The sequence below is a fragment of the Gracilinanus agilis genome, chromosome 2 (genome assembly GCF_016433145.1).
Source record: "Gracilinanus agilis isolate LMUSP501 chromosome 2, AgileGrace, whole genome shotgun sequence".
Classification (NCBI taxonomy): Eukaryota; Metazoa; Chordata; class Mammalia; order Didelphimorphia; family Didelphidae; genus Gracilinanus; species Gracilinanus agilis.
This window is the reverse complement of record NC_058131.1, coordinates 42632566-42646064: the sequence shown is the minus strand read 5'-3', so window position 1 is coordinate 42646064 and position 13499 is coordinate 42632566. Positions and strand designations below refer to the sequence as shown.

Genomic DNA, 13499 nt, shown 5'->3' with positions numbered 1-13499 from the left:
TTTAACCTAGAACCTCCTGTGTCTAGGCCTGGTTCTTAATCCATTGAGCCACCTAGCTGCTCCCTAAAATTATTTTTTTACTTGTTTTTTGGAACTGGAAGTTCCCCCTGAGCAAACTCAGTGATCAGTAGAATGGAAAATTGGCAAAGACAATAGTTTTGAGGCAACAGCCTTTGTATCATTTCTGGTTCTATAGATAATTCATTGTTGTTCAGTCATTTCAATCATGTCTTACTCTTTGATATGCCATTTGGGATTTTCTTGGCAAAGGTATTGGAATGATTTGCCATTTCCTTCTTCAACTCATTTTACAGATGAGGAAATTCAAGCCTGTGAAGTTAAGTGACTTGTCTAAGGTCACATAGCTAATAAGTGTCTAGGGCCATATTTGAACTGAGGTCTTTTTGACTCTAGACTTAGTGCTTTATCCAGTATGCCATTTTGTTGTCCTATTAGTTAACTGATATTGTGATTTAAATTAACAATTTAACATTACTTTTAAGTTTTTCATAGTGTCCTTGGGCATTAGTCGATCAAATCTAACATGTCTGTTTTCACAGCTTCAAATTTTCATTGAGTGTTAGTACCACTTTTTAAAACTATAACACTGTCATAGACTTGCCACAGACTGGTTCCTGTATTTGTCATATTTATAGAGAACCAAATGATGTGCTGCATATAAAGCGGAATCTGGTTTCTGAAAGACTTTTAAGGGTAGGAAGTGACCCTCAGGAGGTTTCCAGGTAGAAACTTCACATTTAAGTTGGGAGTTGAAACCTTTTTCAAGTTGAGTAGTGATTCTGTTGTGATGCAAATCTTCCTCTTGAATTGAAGATAACATTTAAATTTTATATTGTAACCAAATACTCAAGTGACCTCTGTATGCAAACAATAAAGATCAATACAAAGTAGTATTGTAAGGGGTAAAAATAAAAGGATTGGATTAAATTTATCAGAGTGTAGTCCCCAGGAATAATACTCAACTCCAAATGACTTTATGGTAGTTTATTTACAAAAGGAGAAAGAGTGAAAGTAAGAAAATCAGAGAGAGTAGATATTTACTCTGGCAAGGTCGAACCAGGCAGGTTTTAAGAGGCCCTAAGAAAGGGGGCCTAGAGGCAAATTAAACAAGAGTTTTAGCCACAAGGCCTCTTAGATAGGGGCCTCTCCAGAGGCTAGTACCTCCAGAACTAGCTAGGGAAAGGAGTCAGCCTTTTTTACTCACCAACATAGTATTTCTAAGGGAAAATAGAAAAGTAGTCTGAGGTCCTCAACCAGAGTTCCTTCAGGGTCAAGTTGAAGGCAAAAAGACCTTCTCATTGGAAGTTCTTGCCACTTTTAAAGACCATTCCTTTCATCACTTCCTGTGCCTTCCTCCCACTTTATGGGGACCAATTTCAGCTAAAGTTTTGCCCCTGGGCAGTCAGTTGATTCTGATTCAGCATCCACTATCACACACTGGTGGGTCACAGACCTTCCCCACTTAAAGACAATGGGGTGTATACACTTCTGGTGGTTAAATCTAAAAATGGGCAGGGGAGAGTTAATCCCATCTTCACAGTATGATATTGTTTGCTTTCAAGGATTCCTGCCCCTTCCCCTAATTTCGAATATACTCTTCCATGATGACCTTGTGCTTATTTTGTACTTAATCTGTATGTATTTGCTCTATATGTTCCTATTGTCTTAGAATATAAGTTCCTGTTTCATTTTCTGTGTTTGCATCCCTAGTGCCTGGCACATAGTTGCAAAAATGTTTATTGATTGGGTGAAAGAACATATAATGAATTTGAAGTTTCAGGGCTTTTATATATACATATATAAAAAAGAGTAATATACAGGGAAAGTAGGATGTTAACTTTGGTCTTGAGGTTTGATTCTATTTCAAACAGGTGGCTCAGAGATTTTCTTCTACCGTAGTATTTCAAGGACTAATGAAAAACCAAACCAAGTATTATCTAAAGAAATTAAAATAAAATTAAGCTATGGAAGAACTCAGGAAATAGAGAATCTAACACTAAATAAATTAGCCCACAACCTAGGGAAACAATTTGGGTTTCATTTGTAAAAGATTGAAAAGTGGCCTGGGAACACAGGTAGTCTATTTTGGGAAAGAATAGCCCTCAACTTATACAATCATATTGTTTCAGGGTAAATCACATGCCCCTGATGTTTCACCTGTCTTTCTAATAAAACTTTTTAACATTGCAGATTAGTGTGTGCTAGATGGTTGAATGCATATCTTGAACATTTAAATCAATCATTGAATATTTATTGAATTCCTGCTATATGTCAACTTCATGTTCATTGTGTCACTTAAATTGCTGGGATTTTTATTAAGTATGATTGTTTTATATAACTTGATGTTGTTTCTCACTCCTCCATTTTTTCCCAAACTATTGAAGCTCTTGAATTTGTTCATGAGTGTTCCACAATGACAAGAAAATGTTGAGGACACAGACAGGAAGCACCTCAGTCCTCTTTAAAGCATTTCTTTATTGAGATATAGATGTTATTCTGGCTGGCATTTGGAGATAGTAGTCTCTCCAAAAAAAAAAACCCTGTACAGTCATCCTTGCTATAGCACGATTCATTTGTCGTGGCTTCACTGTATTGTGAGTTTAAAAAAAAAAATCTAATTCTATATAGCAGAGTTTTCACTATATCATGAGATTTGGGGGATGAATACCATACTATATATACAATGGAAAACTGCTTGCGCAAGTTTGCCAATGTGAGATTATACACAACACACTAATAGCTGATGGAATTAAAGGTGATAGACCACAGCACTGTGTTCTGTATCCTGGGTGCTGATTGGCTCAGTGCTTATAAGAGTGTGGAAAAGGTTTATAGGAAAGAATTTTTAAAGCCTTTATATATTATATATATTATATATATTATTTATATATTTTTATATATGTGTGTGTATGTATGTATATATATATACATATATATATACACAATATATATATATAAAATAAATATAATGCCACCACTACTTAGCAAATTTTCACCTATTCCGGGGTGGGTGGGGGAGTGGTGGTTGTGGGTGTCTCTCTGGAACATAACTCCCAAGTTAGGTGAGGAATCACTGTACCTGTTTTGTGCCTGCCCCATGCTAGCCAAGCTCACAAAGCTCAATTTTGGAGACTACTTTTGTTTTTCTAAATGTGAAGGCAGGAGTAATTTGGTTCTAAAGAATTGTCTGAATGGGGTCATTTCATATCAAAAGGGCTAGAGGGGGAAAAAAAGATAATTTCATACTAGATGCTAATTCCCTCCATTAAATTTCATTGTTAAAGCTCTAGAATATGGGGGCAGCTAAGTGGCTCTGTGCATTGAGAGCCAGGCCTAGAAATGGGAGGTCTTAGGTTCAAATCTGGCCCCAGACACTTCCTAGCTATGTGACCCTGGGCAAGTCACTTAACCCCCATTTCCTTGCCCTTACTGTTCTTCTGTCCTGGAACCAATACACAGTATTGATTCTAAGATGGAAGGTAAGGGTTTAAAAAAAAATTTTTTTTTTAAAGCTCCAAAATAGGTATTTAAATGTTTGGTGCCCTCTGTTATATTAAAATCGGCATGCTCTGTCTGTATTCTGTTTTTTCCTTGTATTTTCCATTCTAGTCTAATAAGACAAAAACTCTGATTTTCTTGATTGATTCCAAAGCTTTGGGTACATTTTTGAAAGGCATCTAATTAGAAAGAGCCCTTTAGAATAAACCTAAAAAAAATCTAAGTGATTTTTTGTTCTCAGCATTTTTCTTCCTTACAGGTAAGAAAGTGGTAATGTGTGATCTTAGTTTCTTCATTTCATTGAAATATAGTTGTATTTTATCTGCCTCTCTACAATGGACTTTTGTCTTTTTTGCCAAAACAACCAGTAATGATACTAAATGTTCCCTTACCTTAAACTTGGCTTTTTTTCTTGCCCTTTGCTGCAGTTGTTGTGGAATTATAAATTGAATCTAACTACAGACCCCAAATTTGAATCTGTGGCCCGAGAAGTCTGCAAATCCACCATATCAGATGTAAGTTATAAAAGAATTTTGTGGGTAGACAATAGTTAGGTGGGAAAAAAATATTTTTATGTTAGAACAAATATATAAGGGAAAGAACTGATACAGTTTCCATTTTATATAATTTGTGCATGTTTTTGTTGTTGTTTTGCCTTTGGGAGAGGGTGTGTGGCAGGTTAGATAAAAATGAACTTTATAAGGCAGGATAAGCCAGTAGGCTAGAAATATTTTATAGAAAAAGCCCTCCATATGACTACTGCTTTTCCTTAGGACCCTATTAATTCAAACTGGACACTGTGAGGTCTTTTTGGTTCCCAGGTGGGTACCCATAAAGTTTAGTAGTAAAACACCTCTCTTGTTGCCACATTCTCAGATTTTACAGCCCACTCAGGCCTGAACCACATTAAAAAAGCTGGTTCCCAGGAGGCACCCAGACATTGAGATTATTGATTCCTTTTTGTTATTTATTTAAGCTGTGCTATTGGCTATGTCAAAACTCTCAAGTTTTTTGGGCTTTTTCTCTAGTCCTGTGTGAACAAAGGTCAGTTTTATTGTGCACTCTTGGGGAGGTCATTTAAACTTAAAAGTAAAAAACCTAGGAGCATAACTAATAGAGTCAGTATAGAATGGGAAGTGAGATCGCAAGACGACTCTTAATGTGAAAGACTACATTTCCCACAACTCATTCCTCAGAGCCATTAGAAGTTGTCATGTTACATGGAACTCAAATGTATGGGGCTACTTCCAATGTGGCAGCTCTGAAAATATCACTGAGTATTACCTTGATTCTATATAAAATCCATACCTGCTGATATATAACCTAGGAATCTTTGGGCTGAAAGGAATTCCCAGGGACCCTCTCATTTTAGGTGGATAGTTTTCTTTACAGGCCAGGTCCAGAGCAGACCTCCCAAAAAGTAGAAACCATCCTATTCACATTTTTTTAGAGAAAACAACTTCTAGGTTCCAAAAATGTATACCTCTGCCTATGCCATAGTTTGAGAGTATCTAATTATAATTCAATTTATTAAACATTAAGAGCCTACTCTGCACAGCATTGTATGAGGAAATTGAGGATGTACTTAATGATGGATTTCATTGTGACCTTCTTATGTCTTATGTTTTGAATAGTAAGGGTGGTTCTCTTTATTCAGTAGAAAGTTTCTACCCGAGCCTGGAAAACGACATAGCAGCAATTGGGGTTGCCTGACTTTCTTAGGACCCCATACCTCTTGATTCTGAGACTTGTGATTTCTGAAAACCAAACAAGTACACAAGAAAATCTCTGAGTTTAAAATCACCCATATTTCCTTTTACCATCATTTCTCCAAATGCTCTCTATTTTTGTCAAATTTCATTCAATGAGTGTGTTTCATATTTGTATAAGTTCTGAATATGCTCTGTAGTCATCGCAGTGATACTAGACAAGTTTGGGCTCCTTGACTTTGAAGCATTGGCCTTTGAAGATCTGAGTGCAGTGGCAGGAATGCCATAATTTAGACTTCTAATTGAACACTTATGACTACACACAGTACTAATTTATGGTGAATAGAATAGGTACCAGCTGAGTTGCATATACACTTGACCTATGATGGAGCTTGTAACTATTGAAATGGGCTTTTTGATTTTGCAACATATTAGGACATTGCCAAGTACTCAGAGGGCAGCACATGCAGTGTTACAGAATGCCCATTGTGCCCATTACAGTCCCATTGATCTTACAGTTTTTGCCAAATGTCTATAATAACCTGAACACCAACTTGAATATGTGACTGTCACAGGCCTTTGCAAGATTGAATTTGGATTTTCCTAGATTTAAAATACTTTTAAATAGAAATGATGTAATACACCTAACTCTTGCATTTAAGAAATAATTTGATGGGGCAGCTAAATGTCTCAGAAGACAGAGAGCCAGGCCTAGATACAGGAGGGCCTCAGATACTTCCTAGTTGTATAACTTGGCAAGTCACTTAATCCCAATTCCCTAGTCCTTGCCCTTCTGTCTTAGAGTGATCACTAAGACAAAAACGAAGAGTTAAAAAAATAGTAACATGCTTTACTTAGCTGAGTTTAACTTATTTCAGTATTTCAATTATTATTTCAATAGTCTACTTCCTCTAGACCTGCATTAGATTAGAACTTAAAATCATTACTACTAGCTCCACACCTTGGTTCTGGATTTTCAGATTCCTTAGAGAGTGTTCCCTACACTAGTTAACCTCACCAAAGTATCCTTTTCTTTGCTTGATGAATTACTAAGCAGTATTCATATCAAAAGTTGAGCTGTTAAATCATCTCTTCCCTTTAGAAGCAAGTTCTGACCTAGCTAAAGCCATATTGTTGTGTGCAGAGGGCACAATGATATGAATATATGTAAAATACCATTTTGACTTTGAACTTTGATTTTCCCCTTTATTAATGGTTAAATATGTTGTGTAATCAGTAGTAAACATTCCAGACTTCTTTGACTAACATTATATGAAATGAGCATAAACTGCTTGTTTGAAACAATTTTTTTTAACAGATTAAAGAATGTGCTGAAGAACCAGTTGGGAAGGGCTACTTAGTCTCTTGTTTGGTGGATCACAGAGGCAACATTACTGAATACCAGTGCCATCAGTACATAACCAAGATGACAGCCATTATCTTTAGTGATTATCGTCTGATCTGTGGCTTCATGGATGACTGCAAAAACGACATCAATATTCTGAAGTGTGGAAGCATCCGACTTGGAGAAAAGGTATCCATATATCAGAATGGGCCAAAGTATTTAAAAGACTTAGTAGCCCAGTCCCAGTGTTACAGAAATTAAATATGTAAAATCCTAAAATGTATCCAATTTGAAAGGACCATAAAGATCTTTTAGTCCAACTTTCCATCAGAGATCCCAAGAGAGCCTTTGTTGTTCATTGTCACACTGTCAGAGCCAAAATGTCAGAGACACTTTTCTGCCTCTCAGTGTGATGGTATTCAATTTTACTTCTAGGAACTAGATAGTTCAGGAAAATAGAAGAAGCCATACACAATAACCTCAGTCTTTCTTGCACTGACCTTCTCTTAATTAAGCATCTTATCACACAATTGTATGACTCCTCATTCTATAAATTTCTGAGTTACTCTCTAGGAAAAGTCATTATCTCTTTCTTGAAATAGTAGAGAATGTGGACTGCTTTACAAAGAGTTTCTATTTATCTGAGAGAATGATTCTGTGCTGAGAAGTTTTCTCTTCAAAATGATGAGCTAGTTCTTAATGATCAATCAATAGGCATTTATTACACAGCTGTTTACTTTGCTAAAGGAATCAAAGCATCAACAAAAACAATAGTCCCTGCCCTTAAGGACTTTTCACTCCAGTGAAGGAGACAATATGCAAATGTTTAGGTTTATATAAAATAAGTATAGAGTTTCCTTTTGAGGGAACATGGCGAGGCCCTGTGTTTAGAAGATAATGAGTTGAATCTTTAAGAAAACTTATGATTACAGAAGGCAGAAGAAGTGAGGAAGGAGGAAGCATATTCCATACTGGACATAAAGCCATCCCAAAGGCACAAAGAGAGGAAGTGGCATATCATATATGAGGGACAGCAAGAAAACCAGGGTGGAGGAGAGGGGGGGTGCATTGGGGGAACAGGAGAGAGAGAGAGAAAGGTATCTAATAAGTGAGAAATAACCACATCAGGAAGAGCTTTAAAGTCTAAACAGGGACTTATATTTGATCTTAGACATTGAGTGGGAAGGCAGCATTGCTAGACCCATTCTTTAGGAAGATCACTTTGTAGAAGATTGATTGGATTGGAGAGTAGGCTAAGGCAAGGAGAAAATGAGACACTTGGAGAGGATATCCTAAGGATGCCAATGAGAGTAAGATTGGGCACCTGCTTTGAGAGATGGACAAGATGAAGGAGATGAATCTTGGAAATATCAGTTACCAGATATGTCTGCTCTTTCTTCACAGTACTCTCATCCCTCCCTTTTCCCCTCTCATGCAGTCTTAATTCAGGCCCTCCTTTCCTCCTCTCCACTCTTTTAGTAGTTCCCTTTGACACCTCCTCTCACCTCTTCGATCCAGCCACACAGTTACCACAGTCATCTATAGAAGTACCTGTGTGACCTTGCATTCCCCTGCTCAAGATTCTTCATAATTCTCTGTCTCCTTTGAGATAAAGGACAAATGCGGCATTGAAAGTCTTTCACAGTCTGGCCTCAGCCTGTTTTCCAGACCTTCTGTACATGACTCTTCTTGCTGTGTTCCACATTCCAACCACACTCTTCTCTGAAATGGCTGTTACCCTGGTGCAGGCCCTTATCACTTCACACTGAATGATTGTCTCCCTGCCACCGTTTTCTTCCTTCTAGTTGCCAGTGACCTTCATAAAGTGCAGGTCTGACATATCACCTATCTACTCAGTAAATTCCAGTGGCTTCCCATCGCTTCTAGGGTTAAATATCACATCCTCTTTGTGGTCTTCAAAGCCCTGTTATGACTACTGTTATGACCTGCCCCCTCCCATTTCCAGTTGTCCTCCCCATGTATTTTTTATATATTTCACTGGATGGATGACTAGCATTAAGAAATACCAAGATGCCTATTTAAGACTTTTATACACTCTGATAGTGATGTTTTGAACTGTAGTTGTCTTAATAAAATTATTTCAAGTATTAAAACAAAGGTGAAAGGGTTGATAATTAGATTGAAACCTACAACTAGTGATAAAAATGAGTTTCTATATTGTCAGTAGTGGTAAGGTTTGAACTGGTGCCCTCCGGTGGCCAAAAGGAAGTCCATTATCTTCTTACCAGCTACTAGAGTAACTTGAATATGTTATTTTAAATGGTCATAAATATATATTCAAAATACACATAAACTAAACTTCCAGAGTAAAGATCATGTAAAACTAAAAGAGGAGGTTCCCAATTTAGGAAATTAATTATTTGCCTTGGCTTGTATTATTAGCGAATGGCTTTTACCAATGAATTTAAATAGATTTATACCTTGTATGGAGATAGTTAATGCTTAAAAAAAAAAAAAAACAACCTTTAAACTAAAAAGAAAGAGAAAGGAAGAACACTATTCATGTTTACCAAACTGGAGACTATAGAGAGCAAAATAGCTTTATAGAGCTTACGCTCAGAAATTCACAAGAGACAAAATCAGAGAAACCAGCAATGAAATTCATGATCTTAATTGTCTGTATATGGATGTACTGAATAGGGAACAAAGTAAACTAGAAAGCTTAACACAAGTGGACAAATTTGCCTTCATAATTGTCACTAAGGATTTGTGGGGATAAAAGATTATGACTTTGGAATGATATATTTTATTCAAAAGAAACTTTTCACAAAAAGTGCAGTGGAATAGGGGTATAGTAAGAAGATAGCATCTATAAATAAATCTAGAAAATAGAGGAAGGAAATAGGGCGGCAGACATTGGAGTTAAGATTGGAGGCAGAATGAGGCAGCTGGGTGGCTCAGTAGATTGAGAGCCAGGCCTAGAGATGGGAGGTGTCCTATGTTCAAATTTGGCCTCAGATACTTCCTAGGTGTGTGACCCTGGGCAAATCACTTAATTCCCATTGCCTAGCCCTTACTGCTCTTCTGCCTTGGAACCAATACATAGTATTGATTCTAAGATGGAAGGTATGGATTTTGGGGGTGGGGAGAAATTGGAGGCAGAAATAGAGGTAGGAAATACATTATGAGCCCAGCTTAGAGGCACTATATAAATAATAGGGGACTTCACCTGTTTTTCTTTTTTTTCTGTGTCTGTAGAATTTTGTTTTCCCTGATAAATAGCTTAGCTGGGTATAGTGAAAAATAAAATTCATATGGAAATATTTCAGTGTCTTAAGTCAGCCTACCTTCTGAAATAGACTTCCTATCCCCCTTTCCAGCTACAACTATTTAAAGGTAGATTATGTGAAATAATGTGGTTTTCCATACATACATACTATGTCACTAGTTATAGTTTATGAGCTCCACTAGGCCCTTTTTCTTTGTTTTCTGATATGTCTCCATTATTAATATTCTCGTTTTATTTTATTTTCTTTGCCCCTAAAGTCTCCATTCTAATTCTCCTTGCCCTTGAACTAGAGCTTAGTGAGACTGAGATGCAAAAATATGTTTAGTTACTTGGCATATGTTTTATTATTATATAAAATTGCCTTTTCACTGAATTTTGTTTTACTATTTGAATCAGTTGAGTGCTAATATGCCTTTGTTTAGTGTTAATTACTTATTTTGTCCATCCTTCCCAAAAATTCTTCTAGATAAGTTTTGCATAGGTTTTTATTTTTTCTTATTTAATATGTAGAAAAAGAGGCTAAGGTGAAGGAGAGGAGGGTAATTGGAGATGTTGCAGGAGAAACACACCCAAGTTTGTAGTATGGTCTCACCCCAAGAATGGGAGACTCAAACTCTGTTCAATTTAGAAGTAAGAAAAGAATTTTATTTGAAGAAGTTTTTAGATAGTATAATAGCCTAATAGCTGGTGGAATAGCCTGGCAGCTAATCAGCTAAATGATTAGCACTAGCATGGGGGCTAATAGAGTAGCCTCTCTGGAGCTGATGGAATAGCAGCTCCATAGCTTTGGGTGATGGAGTAACCCTTAGGGCTGATGGAATAATCCATTAGGTAATGGAGTAGAAGCCCAAGGTGTGGATCAGGGTTTACATATTTATTGAGGATCTGGGAGCTTCCAGAGAAATTTTCAACTTTTCTCATTACAGTCTGAAAACCCTAGAAAATGGCATGACCAATTGAGGTAGGGGTGTGGTTTGGGATCTGACACATCATAGGAGAACTTGAGGACACCAGAAAGGGAATAAGGACCATGTTCGGGTTTGGGGGGGATCCTTCTGAAATGCCAGTGCCCTTAGTATGCATACCCCATGTTTCCCCCATTGTCCCACCTGGCATCATTTGTCAGTGTGGGAGACATCTTACTACCCTTCTGGAATGGAAACATGGGGGAGGGGGGCAGGAAGTATAGCACGGTAGACCACCACTCTAGGTAATTAGTAACTAAAGTAAATATAGAACAATATTTGAGTAATTAATTATGCAGAGCACACAAAGCTGGTCCCAACAATTCATAGAGATAGAATGGTACAGAACCATTATGAGGGATTAATAACATCGCGATTTATACTTGACTAATGTCAAAATTACAGATTTTACAGCTTATGTTTAGCGCTATCTGGTGAGAGATTTTAGAGTATGAGGATCCTGTTTCTATTACCGCCCCCTCACTGCTCACTGCCCATCTCCAGCAGAGAAGACAGAAAGGGGATGGCAGAGGGAGAGGAGCCTCAGGGAAGAAAGGTGTTGCTTTATCCTTTGACCACCTAGGTCCTTGGGGTCCAGCAATACATCTTTCTATCTTATACCCAAGTGTAGACCTGTCCATCCTCTTTTCAGGGCACCTTACCAATGTCTGCCCTCTGAAGTTAAGTCCTTGAATTGCTGGATGCCCAGGATCTGATACTAGTTTTTTCTATACTTGCCTCCTCACTAGGAGTTAAACATTTTCAGCAGTGTATAAAAGTTTCTTTTTTATACCTACATATTGGTCTAAGATAGATACCAAAATAACTCTCCCTGCTCTCTGCCCTGTGCCCACCAAAATGACAATAGGGTAATATAATTCATAATCCATATTAACATGTTAACGAGAGACCCAACTCCAAAAAATATATATATATATCTTATGCTTCATTGTTTTATGTTAAATATTATTGGCTGTAAAATGGAAATCCAAAGCAAATATTCTCTTATTTTTAGAAATACAAATTCCAGATTGAAATAGATATGTTTTTTATTATGGGGTTTTTTAACTTTATTTTTTCTGAATATTTTTCCCATTATTATATGATTCATGTTCTCTCCCTCTCTTTTTCCCTTCCCCCCTCCCAGAGCTGACAAGCAGTTCCACTGGGTTATACATGTATTGTTACTAAAAACCTATTTCTATATTATTCATATTTGTAATAGAGTAATCTTTTAAAGCCAAAACTCCCAATCATGTACCCATATGACAACATAAAGTGATGTCATATGTTTTTCTTCTGCATTTCTATACTTTCTCTCAAACATGGGTAACATTCTTTCTCATAAGTCTTTCAGAATTATCCTGGATCATTGCATTGCTATTAGTTGCAAAGTTGATTACATTTGATTGTCCCACAATGCTTCAGTTACTATGTTTAATATTCTCCTGGTTCTGCTCATTTCACTCCACATTGGTCCATGGAGGTCTTTCCAGTTCTTATAGGAATCAAGCATGAACTAGATATGTTGAAGGATGTATTATTCCAGAATAATTGCCTTTTTTAGTTAGCCATCCTCTGACTTACTTGCAGATAGATTTTTGTTTTCCTTTCTGGCCTTTTTATAATGACATCATCTATATTGATGCCTCTTACTTATGAGAAAGAACGCTATTCACATTCAGAGGAAGAACTATGGGAGTAGAAACACAGAAGAAAAACAACTGCTTGATCACGTGGTTCAATGGGGATATGATTGGGGATATTGACTCTAAATGAGCACCCCAGTGCAACTATCAATAATATGGAAATAGGTCTGGATCAATGACAAATGTAAAACCCAGTGGAATTGTGTGTCACCTATGGGGGGGGCGTGGAGGGAGGGGAGAGACAGAACAGAATCCTGTAACCATGGGAAAATGTTCTAAATTAATTATTTTTAAAAAATAAAAAAGAAAGAAAGAAAATGCCCTCTTCTTCCTCCCTTCATTCCCTCTCTTTCCCTCCTTTCTTCTGCTCAAGTCATACCATGTCTTCATGTAAGGAACACATTATTCCATTTGTGTCTGATAGGCTTTCTCTTGTGAGGGAAGGAAAGAGAGCCTTCATGGCAGAGATCTAGGCAAGTGAGAGTCAGCCGGTGGTTTGTCTTCCCATCTGAGAGATGGGGTAATACATTGGAAAGGTGCTATGGGTGGAGATTCCCAGAAATGTCTGTTGTCAGACTATTTCCCATTAAATAAGATCTGGATTGGTTTTTAGATATGCATTATGCTCCTTGGTTTATTTCCCAGGAGAATGACAGGATCAGGGTAATGCTAGTAAACATATGACCTAACATTTCCCTGGCAGAAAGTTTGGGATTTCGTCACTTCCTGGCTGTGATGGTGCCTTTCCTGGTCAGGGACAAGATCTTTTCTCTGTTCTTTTATTTTGGTCTCTCAGTATTAGGATATCCCCTAGTAGACTGTTTTCCACACAGAATTTAGCTAGCTATTTTAGAACAGGGATGGGTATGGGACATGCCAACAGTCTACTTTCTGAATTCTGTCTCTGGCTTAGGACAATAATGCTTAAATACCACCTTTTCCCCTAACCATGAAGCAGAGGCTTATAGCATATCTGCCTTTTACCATAATCTAATATGAGAGGCCACATGGCCTAGCGAAGAGAGCCATCCTGAAAGTGCAGAAGTTCTTGGCTCAAATCCC

The 13499-nt window shown here is 37.3% G+C and overlaps 1 protein-coding gene across 1 annotated transcript in view; it reads left to right on the top strand.

Moving 5' to 3' along the window:
- GLG1 (golgi glycoprotein 1) overlaps nucleotides 1–13499 on the top strand; it is a 156990-nt gene that overhangs the window by 87935 nt on the left and 55556 nt on the right. The window contains exons 2-3 of the mRNA XM_044663114.1: nucleotides 3948–4034; nucleotides 6547–6762. Of these exons, the coding sequence (XP_044519049.1) occupies nucleotides 3948–4034; nucleotides 6547–6762 (303 nt within the window). The remainder of the gene's footprint in view (nucleotides 1–3947; nucleotides 4035–6546; nucleotides 6763–13499) is intronic.